The following is a 24,097-nucleotide window of genomic DNA, read 5'->3' on the forward strand; positions in this document are numbered from 1 at the left end:
CCAAAAACACCATCTTACACCATTGTACACCATCTCACTCCATGGTACACCATCTTACTCCATCGTACACCATCCTACACCAAAAACAACATCGTACTCCATAACACCATCGTATGCCATCCTACACCATCGATACCATCTTACACCAAAAACACCATCTTACACCAAAAACACAACATCAAGCCTTTACATTGTACACACTGACTGTGTAACAGTTTCAGCTTCATGACTTTCAGCAGATCAGCTGTCTTACATACTCTCACTCACTCACTCTCTCTCTCTGTCTGTGTGTGTGTGTGTGTGTGTGTGTGTGTGTGTGTGTGTGTGTGTGTGTGTGTGTGTGTGTGTGTGTGTGTGTGTGTGTGTGTGTGTGTGTGTGTGTGTGTAGGAGACGTATATAGAGATCCAGAAAGAACACTTACTCCAGTTGTTGTTGAGGATGGTGTCAGCCGTCACGCTCCAGCTCGGTGTTCTCAGTCTGTCGGAGCTCACACTGCGCCTCTGCTCCAAAATCCTCAGCAAAGTCCAACCTCCGCGCGTCTCCCCCCTCGTCCTCCCATCCAGCGGCCCCACTCGAGAGCAGGACACATACCAGGTCAGTGCTTTCCACACTAGTTTCTATATTTTCTTTCATTTCTTGCTATGCTCTTGTATACTTTTTTAATTATTTTTTTATCCTCCCTCTCTTTCTCTCCCTGTTTTCTCTGTCTCCATCCATCTTTCTCTCTGGTGTATGCAGGGAGTGGGTGTGGTTAGCGTGAGAGCATTTGTCGTTCCTTAGACTCTTGAATCTTTTCTCTCTATTATTTCTCTTTTTCTGAGTGAGTGTTTCGAGTGAATGTGGTGAAGTTTATAAGTTTTTCTTTCCCTTAAGGTGGTGGTTTACTTTTGTGTGTTTGCTGGAGTCGGCGTGGCCGGTCGGCAGGCGGCTGGTGAACAGTTTAGCTTTCACAAACTGACTCGCCGACACGCTATTAAACTATCTCCACCTGACGGAGCTCGGTAGAAGAGTGTAGTCTAGCGGTCGGTGAGATTGTTGGTTGAGAGATTGTGAGATTAATGAAAGTATTATATCTGTGTCTAGAATGAACAGTACTGTTGTGATTTTTCTAGACAATATGGATAAAGTAAATCAGCTACTTGTGAACACAGTAGTGATTAAAGGTTCCTACGTATCAGTTTTGTCCCTCGTAAGTCCTGCTAAAAAAGTCATTATTTCAAATGGACCCCCGTTTCTTAAAAAAGAGCTTTTGGAAAAAGAGCTGGAGCGATACGGTAAACTAGTGAATCCGATAAAGATGATTCCTATCAGCTGTAAATCTTCTCACCTTAAACACGTCGTGTCTATTAGGAGACAGGGCCATATGATTCTTAAAAAGAGCGATGAGGAATTGAACTTGGTGTTTAAATTTAAAATCGATGACTTTGACTATACCGTGCATGTAACATCAGAAACGATGAAGTGTTTTGGGTGTGGCGCTGTAGATGTGATTCGCTCGTGCCCGGAGAGAGCAAGTGAGAGCCGGCCAGCTGTTAACGCAGAGGAACCGCCGCCCGTTAGAGTCGAAAGCGGAGCCTCGGTACCGGACGGACCGCAGACACGTTTGTCTGAGGATTATACACCTCTACATCGCTTAGCCGATTATCACCATCAAATGCCCCGACAGCGTAAACCTGTCCTCCGTACGCGACCACGCCCAGTCCACGCCTTCTGATCATCATGGTGGGGATGAGGGTCCACGCTCCTGTCTGAGGACTGTAATACTCCCCCGTGAACAAACACTCGCTCCTGTCAAACCCTCCACATATGTACACTTTGCCATTCAGTACTGTAGCGCTTGCATCGCTCCTTCGTTCGTGCATTGGTGTGATCATGCTCCACTGATCATTCTCAGGTTCATATCGCTCGACCGTATTCAGACGTTCGATGCCATCAAATCCTCCCATCACATAGATACGACCGTCCAGCACACACACGCTCACATAACACCGGCGGGAGTGCATGGGGCCCACCTGAGCCCAGGTTCTGGTGATGGCGTCAAACCTTCTCACACTGCTGAAGCAATTCATGCCGTCAACTCCTCCGATGCAGTACACGAAGCCGTTCAGATACATCGTCCCGTGATAGGCTCGTGGACTCTCGTCGTTGCACGTGACGTCTACCCAGTGCGCCGCTCGCATATCGTACGCTTCTATGGCATCAGTGGGATTCCTGTGGCCACAGCCACCGATAGCCAACAGAACGGCACTGGGCAGGCGGAGTCTCTCGAGATCAGAGCTGAGATCATAGTTGCCCATCAGAACGCTGGTGACGATCGGCTTACACGTCACGTCGTCCATGACTCAAACGTTGTTCCTCACATTGTTCACAAGGTGTACGTCAGTAGCACTCCTATGTGCCCTTTCCGTTTCCACAGCACATGTTTGATCCACTGTAAGATGGCCTCGAACACCACGCTCTCTTGTTTCACATTCAGCTCGTCCTTCTTGATGATCAGTCGTTCAGGCCTGCTGCTTCAACTTCTCGCAGAAGTAGGAGTGAGCAAAACGCCAGATGTTAATGCAGTTCTCCAGACACAGCTGAGCCTTCGGGAACGCGCAGCACTCATTCACCAGGCCGCTCACTAACAGATAATCAGCAGCGATCAGCAGCTTACACACGTTTTTCTCCATGATGTTAACACGTCTTATATACGCGTACTCCACGATCAGCTCCATTATCTCGGCAGAAATGTTAGGGATGCTGTACGCGAGCTTATCAGGAGGGTACCAGCCGTTGGTGAAGAGAGCCCTGAAGTACAGGCTGCAGCTGCACAGGATGATCTTGTGCACGTGAAACTCTGCACCATCCACCATGACGACTATGTCACAGAGCTGCTTCTCTAACCGCAGCTCATTGATGATATTGCAGGACATCGTGTCCACCTTCCTCTCCATTTCCATCTCTTCTTCTTGTTTACTTATTTTCTGTCCAGTGTTTCTGTACAGGTCGGAACAACTGAATGTACAGCTTTAATCTGAATGTGGATAGTGTTGCAGATCAGCTCGCGAATGTTCCGATTCCAGCATTCATGATTCCAAGGTTCCAATTCTAATTCTGTAACCATGGATGCATACAGGATGGAGTGAACCTGACAGAAACCTGCAGTTCAGGATCAATCTCTGTAAAATGGTATAAAAACAGCTTTAAATACTGCATATGTCCAAAATTCACACGTCTTGTGTAAAGAACCGTTTATTTTCCTGGAAAAAACCCACCTCCCAGGGTGAATTACCAAAATGGAATTAATTCTACATTAAAATGATTAAATATTGATGATGAAATGGTTAACAATGGCTGTTTATACAGGTAAACATTACCTTTCCAGCTTTTTGGTGAGGAAAGTAATTAAACTTGTCTACTTTAAGTAACCTTTTAAAACATTTAGCCTGTTTTACAACAGAAATAAATTCTGCACTGATGACAGCTGCTATAAGTTTTGACGCCATGACATTTTAAATGAAATGCTAATGGTGTTCTTAACTTAGTGTTTTATTACAGATATTATTTTATTACAAAAACTGTCATAGGATATTTTATATCATTACACTACACACTCTAAATAACACTTTTTTCCTGCTACAGAGAGAATTAAGGATGAGGATGGCTAACAAGTTAGATGAATAAATATTTGATCTAAAGAGAGGTGTAGAAAGGAACTATTTCTTAATGTTCTGTAAGAATCATGACCACATGTCCTGAAATTATTTATTACTACAGATCCATTTAGATTATTTCCAAGGTAGAGCAGTTTCCCAGGAGGTTAACCAGTGTTTTATAGAAATTTGGGTTCTTCTGTTCCATTCAATAGTTTAATCTTTTCAAAAGTAATGAGTGATATTAGTATAAAAGGTTCTTCCTTCATGCTTCCTCTCTGCTTTTTTATGTTCATCTCTCTCTCTCTCTCTCTCTCTCTCTCTCTCTCTGTCTGTCTGTAGTAGTCAGCCATCCCTAAAAAGCGATGCAGGTCACGTTTCAGTGTAGGAGCAGGGAACATGCAGATCGCCTCAATTTTGGCAGTTAACGGTGTAACCACCTCTTGTCCTACTCGTTTACCCAAATAGGAGACAACTCCTTTTCAAACTCACATTTATCTGAGTTCTTTTGTTGGGCCTGCGGTAACACACAAATGGGGAACACAGATGAATGCTGGTCACCAGGCTGAATATTAGCGCACTCAGGTTCTGAAACTACTTCAGGTAAGGAAAAGACTTTATTACCAACTATATCATTCCCTAGAATGACTGAAACCCCACTGACGGGCAAAAGCTGGATGAACAGCCACCTTCACCAGACCTGAGAAACCCTCGGTTTACAAATATACTGTGTGCAGGGGCGCATGAATCACAGCCAGTTCAGTGCCTTGGATTAACATGGCTGGAGCGCTCTGTGTCAATGGAATACGGGGAGGTTGCTCTCGGGTAGTTAAGCTTCCATGGCAGCGGCACCGGCTTCCGCTGCTCAGTTGCCAGGTCAAGGCTTCTCCCTTCAGCGTCCAGCTCCCGCTCCCGAACTCGCAGTAGCTGCGTCTGGTACTCTTGCCGCTTAACCTCCAACTTGAGCTCTTTTAGAGCTAGTTGCCAACCAGGGTCCACTGCGCCGGTCTCAGGCTGTACACGATCTGCAACAACCTTATCCTCCGGCTCAGTCATGGCCTCCGCCCTGTCGGTAACCGGAAGAGGCTGGGTAGGCTGCGCGACGATGCCAGGAAGTGCTTCGCGCTCAGGTAGGACCTATTGATCCACGAGGGCCTCATACAATGTCGCTTTAACTACCTTTTTGCTAGCTGTACGGGGAAGTGCCACATGAAAAAAGTCTCCAATAAGGAGCAGATCATCCTTCCTACACCTATCAAAGTCCTCTAACAAAGGACACAACATAAACGTAATCAAATCAAAAGCCATAATTACAAAAGGCACAATACACCAACACAACCTGACTCACCACACAAACAAAAACAAGGTTGTTCAAAAAGGTTGTGGCATGTTGTAAAACACAAAATTATATACATATAACTGTACAAGGAACCAAACCAGGCATACCTTCAGGGTGGGCCAAGGCCAAAATAATAGCCAAAAGAATTCTATTGTTTAGGTAGCTAGCTTACCTAAAAGGAAAATTAAGAAAATACAAGTACTTCCCTAACTACCTAAGCCAAAAAACAGAGACAAAAGGACCCTCTCCCAAAAGAAATGGCAGCCAGCCACACCCCTACTGCTGGTGAACCAAGTGAACATATATACAATGGTGGACAGAATGCACATAAACAGGTACAGGGACAACCAAACTCCAAGTCCAAAATCCAGGCAAAAGTCAAAAACCAGAACAGCAGTCAGAATATAGCATAAAGCAGCACAACCAAACACACTCTCTAAACCACCAACATCCCACACCATTCTCACTCCTCTTCCTCTTAAAATATGGTCACCAATCAGTGATGTCATCCTGGGAGGCGACAGCAAGGCAGGCTAGGGCAGGCTGAAAACTCTGGGAGGGAGTTTGGACCTGCACACAAAATATGGCACAGCACACACAAAAAAAATTCCCATCCCAAAGATAGCGGGTTGTAACAGCTGATTGTGTCATTCCAAAACCCAATCGGGAACCAATTGGGTCTTCCTCTTCTTCTTCTGACACCATTCCTTTGTTAACTTTGCTTTGGATCATTATCCAAATGGTGATGTTTTTATCTTCCGCTTCATCTGTCTAACAGAGGTCTGCAGGTTCTTGGCCAGAACAAATTGGTATTTGGTGCTATTCACTATTCCCACTATTTTGACTAGAGCCCCAATTTCATGGCATGATGTTGCCACCACTATGCTTCACCATGAGTACAGTGGTGCTTGAATGTTTCTGAACCCTTTAAAAATGTCTACATTTCTGCATAAATATGACCTAAAAAATGATCAAATTTTTATACAAGTCCTAAAAGTAGATAAAGAGAATCCAATTAAACAAATGAGACAAAAATATTATATTTGGTCATTTATTTATTAAGGAAAATGACCTAATATTACATTTTAGTCAGTGGCAAAAGTATATGATCCTGTAGGATTAGCAGTTTAATTTGAAGGTGAAATTGGAGTCAGATGTTTTCATTCAATGGGATGACAATCAGGTGTGAGTGAGCACCTTGCTTTATTTAAAGAACAGGGATCTATCAAAGTCTGAACTGTATAATGGCACAACCAAAGGAGATTTCTGAGGGAAATCTTCTAATTTTCCCAGAATTCCCAGAAGTCTTCTGGGAATGTTTTTCATTTTTACTATATTTGTTTGGGTGTGCATGTGTGAGCACCAGTTTATGTGAATTTAAAAAAGTGTGTCTGTGTTTTTTTTAAGATGGATGAGTATGACATTATTGATGGTCCTGAAATTGAAGAAATTAAAAGGTCACTAGCCACTGAAGATCTGCCATCAGCTGTTGACAAGATTAAAGATTATTTTGCACAACAAGATCATGTGGAACTGAACATTGCTGTAACAGGAGAATCTGGATCTGGAAAATCGACATTTATTAATGCCTTCAAGGGTTTAGGGGATGAAGATGAAAGCTCTGCAGAAACTGGTCCTGTAGAGACCACTACAGAGTCTACTGCTTATCCTTACCCAAAATTCCCAAATGTCAAATTGTGGGAACTTCCTGGCATTTGGAACCCCCAGATTCAAAGCTGATGATTATCTCAAACAGGTTCAATTTTAAAGATATGATTTTTTTCATCATCATAGCATCAGATTGTTTCATAGAATGCCATGCCAGTCTGGCAGAAGAGATACTAAAAATGGAAAAGAAGTTTTATTTTGTTCGCTCAAAGATTGACAACAACATTGAGGCTGAAAAAAGAAAGAAGACATTTAACAAAGACAAGACACTGGATACAATCCGAGACAACTGCATTAAAGGTTTACCTTTTAGATGACACATTTCATTACACTCTTAACTCATTTAAAACGATTACATAAAATTATTACACACAGTATAATTAGAAAAGTATAAGTATGAATGCTAATGATAATTGATTAATTAATCCTTTTGATCAGTGTAATGATGATTGATCATTTGAAAAAATAATTTAAAAAAGATCATTACCTTTTTATCTTGGGTCTAGAAGAGATTGGTCTAAAGTCTCCTGCTGTGTTCCTGATCTCTTGCTTCGAACTCACTCTCTATGATTTCAACCGTCTTGAGGAGACCATGGAGAGGGAACTTCCCCAGCACAAGAGAGATGTACTGATGCTGGCGCTTCCAAACATCACTCTGGAGATCAACAAGAGGAAAAAGAAGGCACTGCAGAGCAACATATGGAAGTTGGCTCTGCTCTCTGCCTCGGCTGCAGCTGTGCCGATACCTGTTGTAAATGCAGCTGCATCAATCACTGCAGATGTAACCATCTTGGTGACAGAGCTTAAGAAATATTACAGTGCCTTCAGTTTGGACCCAGATTCCTTACAGAAGCTTTCTGAGAGATCAGGGAAGTCAAATCAAGACATGTGGAGTAATCCTATTTTAGTCACATTATCGAAGTGCACTACAGACCTTAATCACGCTATTAACTTCGTGTGGGAATTTTCGCTGCATTTTGCGACAAGACACGTACACTCATGACAGTGCTCAACCGTTTGACGGCAAACAAGAGAGCACGGCTGCGTCCGAAATAACATACTTATCTACCATATAGTAGGCGAGTTTTGTTGGAAGGTTTCCCAACAGATACGGTTTCCTTCAGTCTGACACACGCGCGCGAGGGGATCACACTAGGCTTTAAGCGTGCGTATTTTTGTCAGACACCGCTGCGAATATGGGCGGGAAAAGGATATGACATCAATATTGTTTAAAATATTTATTTCAGTGTTAAAATATACCATATCCATGTATGCATATTTTTATTTTAGATTCTTTTAAAGCTGGGTTCTATAAATCGGAATGGTGCGACGATATAATCAGTGCTCCCTCCATCTTGGATTTTCTAAAGAGGTCAGTCCGTGATGTGTCGGATCTTCTATTGGTCAACGTCTTTACGTGATACAAACTGTCAGGTCAGAGTTCACCAGACTTGAACTTTAGAACACAGTGAATGCGGTTCCGGTCACGCCGATGTGCTTAGCCACATTATTACAGCACTTCTCGGAGATACACACTGCAGTATTTATTCTCCTGTGTAAAGGTAGGAATAAATTACTAGTTCTTATATGAAGTATTTCTAACTGGTATAAAGTTGGCTTGATTTTGGACGGTCGATATCCGCAAATTAAGTGGCTGTCTCTAAAGTTATATACGACATTGTTATACACGTTTCTAACTTCAATAGCATTTGAAGGAAATGATTTACAGTCACAAAACTAACTGTTTAGTATTTATGAAGGTGTCAGCTATAACGCACAACGTTTAGATTTTATATATTTACTAAAAATAAACTATGAAATCATATGTAATTTTGACATGAATTTCTTTACCAAATGAGCTCATACACAAAATATACCATCATTTAAAGTAGGGGTGTCATACCGAAAAATCTAGTAATCTGTACCCATACCACCAAAAGTACACGATATTCGATACTAAAGTCAATACCACGGTTTGGTATAAAATAAAATTAAAAACTCTCCTGGAGGACATCCTCCTCTGGCTGATACTGGCACAAAAAAAAGAGAGATAGGTGGATATTTTAGTTATCAAACACTGTCTGACAATGATTGGAGGCTACAGTGGAGGTGCACTCCTAACACACACACACACGCATGCACACACACACACACCCACACCCCTTATACTCTGAATGCAAGCATTAGTTTAAATTCACTGATATGGTGGCAGGCCAAAAAAAGATTTATTAAAAGCATTAACATTTGAAGAATTATTAGTGACATTAGGCTACATATTGCTGACAGGACACGGGCTGAATGGCGATGCATGGTGGTCCATCAGGAGGTAGTTTATAACACTGCAATGCGTTAGCGTCGTTAACAAATAACTGGCTATCCCAAACATTACATGGAGCAAAATGTTAACTGGTTTCACGGCAACAATGCCAGCTGCCTCAAAAAAACATAATATAGGGACCGTCTTTCAGGTGCTTCGCCAAATTCCAGGTGTTTCCTCACTTTGTTTGAAATGAATGATAGCATCGGTTGCACACTGGCTTCAGAGCATCAATTATATGTTTGTTGTCGTCCGCCTCGAATGTGAAGTAATTCCATACCACATTTCCTCTCAACGAGTCGGGGGAATGTTTTTGAGGAACAATCAAGTGTGATTGTGAGGTAAAATGTTTGAATTTGTTTATTGCATGTCTGTGTCCCCATGAGTGTTATTGTGTGTAACTTTACGTAACGTCACGTTAAAAAGCGAACAATGTCTGGTCATTTTACTGTTCGTGAGACTCTCGCATCACCCACTCGCATCTGATTTGATGTTTTTAAGCCAGGATAAGGAAGAACGTATTTGTGCAATATACTGTATGGCATCTGTCTCATCAAATATCGGCTGAATGGGAAGTTATATCGACCGATGCTGATAATTTAAAAATGCCAACTATCAGCCAATATATCAGCACTGGCATTGGTGACTGCTATCACTATTGGTGACCACTACCCCATATAAATTTAAGATAAGCAGTGCTTAATTTGTAAATCTGCAGGTTCACAGGGTAGTGATCTGGCAAATCAGGAGGCACATGAAAGGCCCCGGTCCTCGAACTTAGACATGTTAAACTGCTTCTAGAATCTCATGTAGCCAACGATATTCAATGCTGAACTAACCCCATTTCCATAAAAGTTGGGATTTTTTTCTAAAATGCAATAAAACCAAAAATCTGTGATTTGTCAAGTCACAGATCCATATAAAAATGTTCCAGAAAGCAGGTGTGCTATATTTTGGAGGTACCAGATCCTGTTCTGGCAGGATTTGGTTCAAATTAAGTTCTGAAGATAAGATAAGGTAAGACAAGACTTGATCCCAAGGGAGGATGGAAGCTATAGATGGAATTATAAAGGTAAAAATAGCTTAATGTACACAAATTATCTGATTAAATTAGATTAAAATTGAAAAACATTGTATATAAGTATACAAATTGTAGAAGGACTTTCATTGTATTTTTACATTTGTATTTGTATGTTTAAACAGGATAGTTTAAACCATTTTCAAAGCATTAGTTAAAACCCAAAAATAAAAGCAGACATTGTTTTTATCTGGATTGTGTCCATGCTCATATTCATCTTTTTCATTTTAAAAAAGTCTACACCCCTGTTCATATTGCAGGCTTTTGTGATGTACAAAATAAAACTATGATAAATTGTGTCAGATTTTAACCTGGTTGCATAAGTGTACACACCCCTTAAATAATACTTTGTTAAGGCACCTTCTGCTTGTAATACGGCACTCAGTCTTTTTGGATACATATCTAGCTACTTTTACCTACTCTCTTGATTTGGCCATTTTATTCCACTCTTTCATTCTTCAGATTTGTTAAATTGTGAAGGGATCTCCTTTGCAAAGTCCTTCCAAAGGTTTTCGATAAGATTTAGATCTAGCTCTGATTGGTTCATTCCAAAACCCAACCGGGAACCAATTGGGTCTTCCTCTTCTTCTTCTGACACCATTCCTTTGTTAACTTTGCTTTGGATCATTATCCAAATGGTGATGTTTTTATCTTCCGCTTCAGCTGTCTAACAGAGGTCTGCAGGTTCTTGGCCAGAACAAATTGGTATTTGGTGCTATTCACTATTCCCACTATTTTGACTAGAGCCCCAATTTCATGGCATGATGTTGCCACCACTATGCTTCACCATGAGTACAGTGGTGCTTGAATGTTTCTGAACCCTTTAAAAATGTCTACATTTCTGCATAAATATGACCTAAAACATGATCAAATTTTTACACAAGTCCTAAAAGTAGATAAAGAGAATCCAATTAAACAAATGAGACAAAAATATTATATTTGGTCATTTATTTATTAAGGAAAATGACCTAATATTACATTTTAGTCAGTGGCAAAAGTATGTGATCCTGTAGGATTAGCAGTTTAATTTGAATGTGAAATTGGAGTCAGGTGTTTTCATTCAATGGGATGACAATCAGGTGTGAGTGAGCACCTTGCTTTATTTAAAGAACAGGGATCTATCAAAGTCTGAACTGTATAATGGCACAACCAAAGGAGATTTCTGAGGGAAATCTTCTAATTTTCCCAGAAATCTTCTGGGAATACTTTTAATTTTTACTATATATGTTTGGGTGTGCATGTGTGAGCACCAGTTTATGTGAATTTAAAAAAGTGTGTCTGTGTTTTTTTTTAAGATGGATGAGTATGACATTATTGATGCTGCTGAAATTGAAGAAATTAAAAGGTCACTGGCCACTGAAGATCTGCCATCAGCTGTTGACAAGATTAAGGATTATTTTGCGCAACAAGATCGTGTGGAACTGAACATTGCTGTAACAGGAGAATCTGGATCTGGAAAATCGACATTTATTAATGCCTTCAGGGGTTTAGGGGATGAGGATGAAGGCTCTGCAGAAACTGGTCCTGTAGAGACCACTACAGAGCCTACTGCTTATCCTTACCCAAAATTCCCAAATGTCAAATTGTGGGATCTCCCTGGCATTGGAACCCCCAGATTCAAAGCTGATGAATATCTCAAACAGGTTCAATTTGAACAGTATGATTTTTTCATCATCATAGCATCAGATCGTTTCAGAGAATGCCACGCCAGTCTGGCAGAAGAGATACTAAAAATGGAAAAGAAGTTTTATTTTGTTCGCTCAAAGATTGACAACAATATTGAGGCTGAAAAAAGAAAGAAAACATTTAACAAAGACAAGACACTGGATACAATCCGAGACAACTGCATTAAAGGTTTACCTTTTTGATGACACATTTCATTACACTCAACTCATTTAAAACTATTGCATAAAATTATTACACACATATTATAATTAGAAAAGTATAAGTATGAATGCTAATGATAACTGATTAGTTAATCCTTTTGATCAGTGTAATGATGACTGAGCATTTCAAAAAAAATTTAAAAGATCATTACCTTTTTATCTTAGGTCTAGAAGTGATTGGTCTAAAGTCTCCTGCGGTCTTCCTGATCTCTTGCTTCGAACTCAGTCTCTATGATTTCAACCGTCTTGAGGAGACCATGGAGAGGGAACTTCCCCAGCACAAGAGAGATGTACTGATGCTGGCGCTTCCAAACATCACTCTGGAGATCAACAAGAGGAAAAAGAAGGCACTGCAGAGCAACATATGGAAGTTGGCTCTGCTCTCTGCCTCGATTGCAGCTGTGCCGATACCTGTTGTAAATGCAGCTGCATCAATCACTGCAGATGTAACCATCTTGGTGACAGAGCTTAAGAAATATTACACTGCCTTCAGTTTGGACCCAGATTCCTTACAGAAGCTTTCTGAGAGATCAGGGAAGTCAGTAGATGAGCTAAAAGCTGTCCTGAAATCTCCTCTAAATCAAGAAATAACCAACGATGTGGTTATTAGATTGCTGACAAGTTCAAGTCTTTTAGCCGTAGAATCAGCAGCAGAATACTGGCTGGGTTTAATTCCTGTTGTGGGATCTCTAACAGCTGGGCCACTGTCCTTTGCTACCGTTTACTACATACTGCAGCGTTGTCTTAATGAGCTCACTGAAGATGCCCGCAATGTGCTCATGGTTGCTTTGCAAACACCAGTATAAATATGTTTAAAAAATAATAATGTGCCATTCAACATCCCCATATATTCTTATTGTAATGAAGTAAATGCCATTTAGACATCATAATCATTTAAATAAGTTGATTTCTAATTATGACTATTTCTTAATTTTAATCTATCGTATTTTATTTACTGTTTTTACAGTTTGTGGTGTCACACATGAATCAACTTAAATACAGTTTATAATTTAAGTATGTTGTTGTCTGACCAGTTTGAGAAATGCTGTTTATGATTGCTCATTACATATATACATTATATATATATATATATATATATATATATAAATTATATATATATATATATATATATATATATATATATATATATATATATATATATATATTATGATTTATGATGTCGAGTGTACCCGAAAGTAACCAGAGTAAATAATTATCCTGGGTAGAAAAGAATACAGAAACAAATACAACTACCTGTTGTATCATTGTAACCATGACAACAATGTTTTCTGCAGGTCACTAATCAAAACAATACAATTATTTTAATTAAAACAATAAAATTATATAAGGCGCTTTTTACCATACAAATTGTTTTGGAGCTAACGTTCTAATGACATGAAATTTCCAACTGAAAATTTCATCTAATGAAGGAATGAATGAATGGCTTGCATTTTATAGCTCCCATGCAGCAATAATCTGCTGAAATCAGGTGTTTGGTAATGTCAAACTTTTTCACATTTTAGCACATATTGTGAGTGTGGGGTATTATTTAGTTTTTGTCATATAAAAAAAATGTGTAATTTTTCTCTTAATATTAACACTTGCAAGTCTTCAGCAGTCTGAGCACCTTTCAGGGTAGTCCTAAAGTGATTCCTGCTCTTCAGAATATTCCAACTTGGTTGGAAGTTCATGGCAGGCATATGCATACACACACACACACAAACAAGCAGATATCCATGTGTTTCACACCACACCTGGCTGCTATCCAGGGTTCATATAACCACATGCTTATGTAATTTACTTTCTAATAAACTATCAACTCTGTGTATGTAAAAGGCAAAGAGTTCATTTTAATGACATATTGGTAAACTGTTTTCATGGACATAAAAATTAAGCTTATCCGTTTCTTCCTATCTAAAAACATATTGGTAGTTGGTTGGGCTACTAAATACACATCCAACGTGTACTCCTGCATCATGCTCAGTGTTCTCGGGATAGTCTCCAGATCTACTGTGACCCTGACTATGATGAAGAGGTTACTGAAGATGAATGCATGAATGAAAGCAGTAATTAACACCTCATGGCCATGAATATCAGTATAAACTGTATCTCAAAAGAATTAGCACTTTTGCATCACTTCCTCTGGTTAGCATTGCCAAAAGTAACAGATACAAACACTGCAATTACTTCAGTGGAGGTTTTCTAGTTTGGCATGATACAATGTGCATAAATTTCATTTCAATGTGATTTCCTGCATAAGCATCAGAATGAAGTAACCTTTACCTCTGGCAGGGAACTGTCAGCACAGGCATTGGAAGACTTGCAAAGTCACCTAGCTTCAGGACCTCAACTCCTGGCTATTCAGATGGAGAGCAGAGTCCTGATCCAGGTCTCTATCACTGCAGGTGGGATTTTCTTTGTACCTTTTAAACAGAGCTGTTCCTGAACTCTGCCTTAAAGGATGTAGGTGATGATGAAGAAAGAGTGATATAGAAATCATGCAAAACACAGGGATTAACCTAAATACATCGGTGACATGGTGTATTTAATTAAAGAACATCACTTTTTTTATCTACAATATTGCAATAAAGTGCCTCTACATTTCAAGGACACAAAGACTCTTTTGGCTCTTACTGGAACACAAAAACATCTGTAATATGCACCACAGTACAGTTTTGTTAAGAAGCATGAAATGAGATTCTGTAATGTAATCAGTGAAGGAATTCTGAAATAAGTTTCCCAGCAGCCATTGCATCACAATCACATGACCAGCTGTACCGGAATCATTTTTCTATTAATTGACCACTCCTGTATATAGCCACAGTTTGCACTGCACTCTTTTTTCACGTTTGTATTTATTTACCTTTGTCCCTGTTGCCGTGTTTTGTTCTTTGGTTTTCGTTTAGTCTTTGGCACAGTGTTTTGCCTTAAAGTCATAGTGTCTTTTTTATTTTTGATTTGTTCTTTATTAAACTTTTTAAGTTCTGCACTTGCATCTGTCTCAACCTCCAATCGTGACATATTCTTCCTTTGAAATACCATTGTTTGACATTATAGTTATAACAAATTATATATTTATATTCTATTTATAACAAATGACATGTTTTAAACAATCAACTCTGTGAATTTGTAAAAGGCATTCATTCAGTCCCTCCAGGATTTTGTGATCGCAGAAATGAACACAAAAATCAAGAAAACTCCACAATAATTGTGGGAGCTTGCCATTTTTTTTTTTTAATTATCGTAGATTTGGGCCAAGATGTGTCATGTGACGACATCACAATGAGCATTCAGCCAAAGCCCCCCTTCAATTCATGTGCATCGAACATGAGTACAGCTAAAAGATCTCATTTACCAACAAACACCACTGTGAGAGTCTGTGTAATTGCATTTTCACCAATTCAAGTAGTTTTGTGCAAAACAGCACAAAAACTCAGCAAAATGCATCGCAAATTTCCAGAGAGAAAAAAGCCACAATAAAATCAAGCATTTTTGGTTGCAACAATTACAAAAAAACTCCATGAATTCCTGTATGGACTGTTCATTTTATTTTTCCTTACCTGTGTTTGACCGTGGACTGTTTACTCTGTGTTTGAACCTGTGCTGCCTGCCTTTTCTTCTGCTACATTTATATGGATATTTCCTGTGTTTGCTTGCTGCCTGCCCTGACCTTTTACCTGTTTGTGACTATGTCTCTGGGTTTGCCTTGTATATTGAGCTGTGCCTGTGATCTACTTCTTCCTGTCGGTACTTTTGCTGTTCTATTTAATAAAGCTGCACATGGATCCTCATTCCGTTGACTCATCATTACAGTTATAACAATTTTAACAAAGTACTCACAACACAAAAGAGATTCAGTTGAATCTGAATCTCTTTTACTAGTAAACGTTATAATTTCTGAAGGTGCAGAGGTGTAGTATTATCTAGAGAAGGTTCAAATTATTGTACAATTTGTTTTAGAACAACATTGTCAACCTTGCAGAAATGATCATGATGACACTACCCAGCCACTCTCATACATTAATTTTATCTGATTAAATGTATATTTATTGATCAGTATCAATTACTAATTATGTAAAACTCTATTAAAATATTAATTACAAATATGCCTAAATATTCCCAACTAGTTCAAATGTGCCCAACTTCTACAACTAGTTGTAAATTGTCGAATAAACAGGGTGTAGACAGATGCAAGTGCGGTTAAGAGCTTATTTATTAGAGGAGGCAGGCATACAAATCCAAAACAATAAGCAAGAATGTAGTCAAAGAACAGGCGTGGGTCAGGCGATCTACAAACAACACAAACGAGGCTAGGCAAAGTACAAAACGAGAAACTGTGACACGATCAGAAAACTGAGAAAGAAACAGTGAGGAGCAAAGCCTTGGTACGGTTCTGGTTCTCGTAATCAACGGGGAGACACAGAACAGCTGAGACACATTAGGAGACAACAAATAAGAGAGACATGACAGAAATCAAAACAAACACACATGTAACAGTAAACACAGTGGCTGCGTCTGAAATCGCGTACTACCCTACTATACAGTAAGCGAAAAGCAGTACGCAGGAGGGGTAGTATGTCCAAATTCTCAGTAGGCGAGATATACCCGGATGGTGTACTGCTTCCGGTGAGATTTTGCAGTACGCAACAACGAATTTACCTCAGCCTATTAACACTAACCGCATTAAATTACTCATTCAGTTAACTTTCCTGATCTGTATTTTGCCTTTAGTGCGCTTGCTTTAATCTGGTCATTACTTTAAGAGATTTGCGTTATGATGACGTCGAAGGTCACATGACAATGCCAACATGGCAGATGTAGTATGTCTGGGATTGTAGTCACAATACACACACATGCTCAGCTGAGGCAAAAAAAATATATATATATTAGAGTTTCGTTATAAGGGTTACCTTCTTATTTCCTGAAGGTGACAGTTTCAAATAATTTATTTCTATTTATTTTTATTCATTTATTGTATAATATCTATTTATTTAGATGTTTTTGTGAATTACTTTTTCTTTTTAGTAAACTATCTCTGTTTACTGTATCTTGTTTGAAAGTGTACTTTATTGCTTTGCTCTACCTCGAGTTTCTTATCATGTTCTCTTAAGTGTTTTTGTGATATGTATCCCCTGTAATCCTTATATGTTCAAGAAGTAAATAAAATAATAATACCAGTAATACACACACATACTGTCAGTGTGAAAAAACCCAGAAGTGAACACTGTCCCACTCCGGGCTGCTGAGTGCACTGCTCGTTCCGGTGCTGGACGCTAGGGGAAACCTTGACGTAATTTCATATAATTTAATACTATTAACATTGTTACATTTCATTAAAGCTGCTTTGTGACAAGGTCCATTGTAAAAGCACAATATAAATAAAAGTAAATTGAATTGAATTGATTTTCCATAGTAATTAAAAATACAAATATTTCTTTGAATATCGGACAAGATAAAAATTCACGTCTTTTATGTCAAGGCTTTGCCATGTTGCACTTCACACTGAAGCCAATGAACCATTTCTTTGAAGCATCCAGCAAATTGTAGGAAAGTGAAACTGAAAAACAAACCCTGTGGTCTGATCAGAGTTTGAATAGATGACGAGGGAAACCTGAATGACAAGAAATACAAGCGAGCTTCCTTTACTTTGTTCACAACATTTACAATCTGCCAGTGTATTACAGCACTTCAGGGATAAATACTCTGGTCTTTATTCCTCTGTGTAAAGGTAGGATTCAAATACGTTTTACTAGTTCTTATGTAAATTATTTCTATACATATGTTAATATTTTAAGTAAAATGACGGAAATGAAAAATAAAGCAAAAATAACAGGGGTTGACTCACTTAGAAAAGCTATACCATACTGTATATACAAAACCATATAATTTATTATATATATTTTATTTCATGGTAAGGCCAGTCTGCCGGGCTCCCTCAGGATATCTGACCACTGTGTTTGAGAAGGTTAAAAAGCTTGAGTGTTTACATATAAATGCTAGAAGAGCAGTAAAAATGTTACATACTAACAACTAAGAATCATAATCAAAGGTAATTTATCTGTTTATGATCCATGATGAGCAGTTAAGTCATTTCAAAGCCTGCATTACAAAAAAGATTTCCACTTTGTTGCAAGTCTACCCAACAGATTCAGTTTCCTTCAGTCTGACACACACACACACACAAACACACACACACACACACACACACACACACACACAATGGTGAGAAAGACCGCCCCTTTAGTCAACAGTGCAGTCTACTTTTATCTGCTTAGCTCACAGTCATTATTTCCATATTATTACAGCACTTCTCAGAGATACACACTGCAGTATTTATTCTCCTGTGTAAAGGTACCATTCAATTACTAGTTCTTATATGAAGTATTTCTATAAGTAGATCTGTTAATATTTTAAGTAAATGACATTTGAAACGAAAGTAAGAAGGCTTAGAAAAGATATAGTTATAGGAACTAACAAGACATAATGAGTCTCAACCATGATCAGATGGAGTTTGAGCAGCAGAACCAAAGCAATAATTGTTATAAAGAGGAGACTCTGTGACAAAAACCAGCATCAATTTCAAATCAATTTTTAATTACCTAATTAAAAAGTAATCATTGTAATTTTATATTGTAATTGCTATTGGTGGCAGCAGTGTATACAGTTTATTGACATTAGTTGTCAAGGAGTTTTTTATGGCCAATGCTGATGCAGATATCCAGAAAGCAGTGTGGCCGATTGGCTGATATAAGACTATGCATATCTATAAGCGCACAAATGGCTCAGGATTGAACTTTGTAAGTGGTGGACCCACTGTTCAGAGATAAGATAGTGGGGAATGAGAAGGGATGTACGCTGCAAACTACAAATGAGATTTATTTTGGAGAAAACCCACTTGCACTTCACTGGAGATTGATATGGTACTCACAGTAACTAACAACTGCCTCACTCCTCACTCTGGAACTCCTCACTCTGGAGCATTTTGTGTATTTGAGTCCCTGAAATCTCTAAAAACCTGAATGACTGTACGTGGGCTGTTAACTCCATTTAATTCCTGGCATTCAATCTTACTTTCAAAGCCATGCACAGGACAACATTTATCCTAGTATGCAGTTCTAAAAAACTTCCACAATCAGGCTAGCATTATCACTACTCGTCATGGGTACAATCGCCAAACTGCTTCATCGGTGACCTGCTGCCACTCACTCACTTGGACTCTTGTCTTTTTATTATTTTGCTCCATCTTCTCAATGTCGTTGTTTGTGTTCTTAAAAATGCTGTTAATGATAACTGCTTTCTTGTCACCATGACACACTCTACGATGCATGCAATGTGACTGTAGGCTTCGCTTTGTGACAACAAATTCAGGTGAACTTTGAACTTGACATGATTAGGTTATGTGAAAGAAGCTATTGATTGACAATTAGCAATATGTGAGCACCGGTAATATAAGATTAGCAAAAAAATTTTTTAGCACTTTTGATAATATTGCTGCATGAAACTTTAAACATCCAGCTGCAGTGGTGGCAGATCCACATAAAAAGGTTCCAGAACACAGGTGTGCTACATTTTGGAGGTCCTGGATCCTTTTCTGAGAGAATCCGGCTCAAATTAAGCTCTGAAGATCAGATAAGATAAGACGTATAGCTTAATGTACACAAATTATCTGATGAAAATTATCTTTATTTAAAGAACAGGGATCTATCAAAGTCTGAGTGAAGTGTATATTGGCAAAAGCAAAAGAGATTTCTGAGGGAAACCTTCAAATTTTTCCAGAAATCCCAGAAATCTGTAAATACTTCTAATTTTCACTATATGCTTGTATGTGCATGTGTGATCACCAGTTTGTGTGAGTTTTAAATAAATGTGTGGGGTTTTTTTCCCAGATGGATGAGTATGACATTATCGATGCTGCTGAAATTGAAGAAATTAAAAGGTCATTAGCCACTGAAGATCTGCCATCAGCTGTTGACAAGATTAAGGATTATTTTGCACAACAAGATCGTGTGGAACTGAACATTGCTGTAACAGGAGAATCTGGATCTGGAAAATCGACATTTATTAATGCCTTCAGGGGTTTAGGGGATGAAGATGAAGGCTCTGCAGAAACTGGTCCTGTAGAGACCACTACAGAGCCTACTGCTTATCCTTACCCAAAATTCCCAAACGTCAAATTGTGGGATCTCCCTGGCATTGGAACCCCCAGATTCAAAGCTGATGAATATCTCAAACAGGTTCAATTTGAACAATATGATTTTTTCATCATCATAGCATCAGATCGTTTCAGAGAATGCCACGCCAGTCTGGCAGCAGAGATACTAAAAATGGAAAAGAAGTTTTATTTTGTTCGCTCAAAGATTGACAACAACATTGAGGCTGAAAAAAGAAAGAAAACATTTAACAAAGACGAGACACTGGATACAATCCGAGACAACTGCATTAAAGGTTTTCCTTTTAGATAACATATTACATTACACTTTTAACTCATTTAACACTATTACATACACATACTGTACATTTTAATTATAGAGTAAGTATTATATAATGAAGAATGACCCTTTTAAGAAACTGTTTTAAAAAGATCATTACCTTTTTATCTTAGGTCTAGAAGAGATTGGTCTAAAGTCTCCTGCGGTCTTCCTGATCTCTTGCTTCGAACTCAGTCTCTATGATTTCAACTGTCTTGAGGAGACCATGGAGAGGGAACTTCCCCAGCACAAGAGAGATGTACTGATGCTGGCGCTTCCAAACATCACTCTGGAGATCAACAAGAGGAAAAAGAAGGCACTGCAGAGCAACATATGGAAGTTGGCTCTGCTCTCTGCCTCGGTTGCAGCTGTGCCGATACCTGTTCTAAATGCAGCTGCATCAATCAGTGCAGATGTAACCATCTTGGTGATAGAGCTTAAGAAATATTACACTGCCTTCAGTTTGGACCCAGATTCCTTACAGAAGCTTTCTGAGAGATCAGGGAAGTCAGTAGATGAACTAAAATCTGTGTTGAAGTCTCCTCTAAATAATGAAATAACCAAAGATCTGGTTATTAGATTGCTGACAAGTTCAAGTCTTTTTGTTATAGGATCAGCAGCAGAATACTGGCTGGGTTTAATTCCTGTTGTGGGATCTTTAGCAGCTGGGTCACTGTCCTTTGGTACTATTTACTACATACTGCAGAGTTGTCTTAATGAGCTCGCTGAAGATGCCCGCAATGTGCTCATGGTTGCTTTGCAAACATCAGTATAAATATGTTTAAAAAATAATAATGTGCCATTCAACCTCCCCCATATATTCTTATTGTAATGAAGTAAATGCCATTTAGACATCATAATCATTTAAATAAGTTGATTTCTAATAATGACTATTTCTTAATTTTAATCTATCGTATTTTATTTGTTTTTACAGTTTGTGGTGTCACACATGAATCAACTTAATTAAATACAGTTTATAATTTAGGTATGTTGTTGTCTGATCAGTTTGAGAAATGCTGTTTATGATTGTTCATTACATGTTTTTTTTTTATGATTTATGATGTCGATGCTAAGGTGCTGAGTCTACCCGAAAATAACTAGAGTAAATAATTATCCTGGGTAGAAAAGAATACAGAAACAAATACAACTACCTGTTGTATCACTGTAACCATGACAACAATGTTTTCTGCAGGTCACTAATCAAAACAATAAAATTATTTCTCTGCTATGATTATTGTGCTATATTTAGGGCTGTAGTCAAGATCACTACTGTTGAGTCCAAGACAAGTCCAAGACCTGGACTAACCGAAAGCAAGTCAAAGCTTGGGACAATAGAGTGAAAAAGAACAGAGATTCCCATGGCAAGCAAAAAAAACAAACCAAAAAAACCACAGGGTCACGATTGTAAGTACATGAACAAAGTACCAACAACCTGAAAGAGTTTTAGAAACCATGAAAATGTCCAAAGGACACTTTTCACACTTCAAGGAGACAAAGACTCTGTTGGCTCTTACTGGAACACAAACACATCTGGTTTGTTAAGAAGCATGAAACAAGATTCCTCCTTTATAATACTACCATTTGACATTCTAGTTAAGCCAGTTAATGTCAACTCATTTGTAAAAGCACAAACAGCGTACAGTGTACATCACAACGGCATCCAACAAAATAATAGGGTTGTTGTCTGATCTGTTACAGATGACTAGGTAAACCTGAATGACAAGAAATAGAGTGGAGTAATGGACATTTATATATAGATGTAGTTAAAATTGTGTGGAGTGTGCTTTGTTCACAATCTTCAATTTGCTAATTTAATTACAGCACAGCTCAAGGATACACAATAATTTTCGTAGTAATTCTTATGTAAAGTATTTCTACACATAGGTATGTTAATTTAATAAGTAAAATGACAGAATGAAGCAAAAGTAATAAGACTTAGAATTGTTTAGAAAAGGTTAAAACACATTTGATTTCACACGACCATATTTCTGAACAAAATTTGCTACATATTAATCAAAGATTACTTTATGACAGAAACCTTCAAGAAGTGAAAGGAGTAAAAATGAAACACAACAAAACCACACAATCATAATCAAAGGTAACAGTATTTGTGATTCATTATGAGCAGATAGGTCATTTCCTATTCTACATTATACAAAGGCATGACTTCCATCTTGTTGCAAGCCTACTTCAAGTATCCTTCAATCTGACACACACAAATGGAATATCCTTTATTCTCTTTAAGACTGGGTGGAGTCTTCTGTTATGTGCATTGCTCACAGCATAGTTTTTGCTACAGCATTATATTACTACTTAAATTAATCGAATTGCTAGTACTTATATAAAAAGGTGACGCGGTGGTGCAGCCTTGCTGCCTCACAGCTCCAGAGTCCTGGGTTTGATCCTGAGCCGGGTGCTTGACTGTGTGGTGTATTTTATGTTCCCTATGTGCCATCCAGAGTGTTTTCCTGCCTCGCTCCCACCCTGACATAGATAAAGCAGTTACGGATTGAGTGAGTGAGCTTTTATATAAAGTATTTCTATATACAGATTTGTTAATATTTTAAGTAAATGACACTGAATGAATATGAAATTAACCAAGCTTATAAAATCTATAAATGCAGTAACTAATAAGACTCAGCAATAAGAAGGAGATTTAGCAGGATGTTGAGATTCATACACAAGAGGTTGATTGTCTATAATGTCCAAAATCCAAATACCATAAACAGGGAACAGATCCGGGTTTTATACAGAATAGGCTCGGGATATATCTGTCTGACAATTTCATGCAAAAGCAGATACACAAAAAAAATCTAAGGAAACTTGATCAAATGGGTATTCTAAGGCAGGAAAAGATAAGACACGCAAAGCAATGTCATATACAGGAATCAATCAGAAGCTCAGAACATACACAAAATGAAAATTATAAAGCTGGCAAACACTAAGGCTGCATGTCTAGGGTACTGGCCTTGTGCTTTATTAAATAGGTTCATGACAGGAAATGGAAATAACCAATGGAGAACAGCTGCAAAATTTAGTTAAGGGTACTCTCTAGTGGCCTAGAGGTGAATTGTCCATGGCTGGTGTGACAGTAACAGGAAGTCTCTATGCAAAATAGAATCAAATATGTGAACTAAAAATAACCTGGTATTTTTATTGTTAGAGGCCAGCTGTTTACACAGTTTATTATTCTGAGATTATACATGTCAAAATAACATGAGAGCACAGCCACAAAAACCATGCAATCTTTTTGATATAATCACAGGTGCATCTGTGCTAATTATATACAATGAGGAAGTGAAAAACATCATGCCTTTCTAACTAAAAATGAATACACAAAGAAATGCAGCACTCAGAGCATTTCACAGCAGATACAATATCCTTTCTCAATCAAGCAGCACTGCACAAACTTCCAGTGTTTTTTTGTTTTTTGCTTTGTTTTGTTTTTCCAGCATCTCTAAAGCTGTAGCTTTCACAGAGGAAGTGGTTACTTTAACATAATTTCACAGGCTACATGCTGTTAGAAAAAAGGTTAAATATAGAGAGTACGAGATTATTGATGCTGAAGAAATTAAAAGGTCACTAGCCACTGAAGATCTGCCATGAGCTGTTGTCAAGATTAAGGATAATGTTGTACAACAAGACCATGTGGAACTGAACATTGCTGTAACAGGAGAGTCTGGACATGGAAAGTTCACATTTATC

The 24,097-nt window shown here is 38.4% G+C and overlaps 2 protein-coding genes and 2 pseudogenes across 3 annotated transcripts; 3 read left to right on the forward strand and 1 right to left on the reverse strand.

Moving 5' to 3' along the window:
• Positions 1-857: 857 nt before the first annotated feature.
• Positions 858-7,243, reverse strand: LOC108263290 (kelch-like protein 10; annotated as a pseudogene).
• Positions 6,362-7,646, forward strand: LOC108263289 (interferon-inducible GTPase 5-like; annotated as a pseudogene).
• Positions 7,647-7,672: 26 nt separating this feature from the next.
• On the forward strand, positions 7,673-15,715 carry LOC108263288 (interferon-inducible GTPase 5). The gene is made up of 3 exons (XM_017463947.3): positions 7,673-8,205; positions 11,334-11,892; positions 12,090-15,715. The coding sequence occupies exons 2-3, from the start codon at positions 11,334-11,336 to the stop codon at positions 12,728-12,730; spliced, it is 1,200 nt and encodes a 399-aa protein (XP_017319436.1). The 5' UTR covers positions 7,673-8,205; the 3' UTR covers positions 12,731-15,715.
• A 1,789-nt stretch (positions 15,716-17,504) lies between these two features.
• LOC128632738 (interferon-inducible GTPase 5) lies at positions 17,505-21,620 on the forward strand. Of its 2 annotated transcripts, none has more exons than XM_053679784.1 (3): positions 17,505-17,652; positions 19,811-20,369; positions 20,527-21,620. In XM_053679784.1, exons 2-3 carry the CDS (start codon positions 19,811-19,813, stop codon positions 21,165-21,167), a joined length of 1,200 nt encoding a protein of 399 aa, XP_053535759.1. In that variant the 5' UTR covers positions 17,505-17,652; the 3' UTR covers positions 21,168-21,620. The 2 variants fall into 2 exon arrangements, with proteins under 2 accessions (XP_053535759.1, XP_053535758.1); XM_053679783.1 differs by lacking the exon at positions 17,505-17,652 and adding an exon at positions 18,129-18,275.
• The last annotated feature ends 2,477 nt before the right edge of the window (positions 21,621-24,097 follow it).

The sequence above is a fragment of the Ictalurus punctatus genome, chromosome 3, assembly GCF_001660625.3.
Source record: "Ictalurus punctatus breed USDA103 chromosome 3, Coco_2.0, whole genome shotgun sequence".
Lineage (NCBI taxonomy): Eukaryota > Metazoa > Chordata > Actinopteri > Siluriformes > Ictaluridae > Ictalurus > Ictalurus punctatus.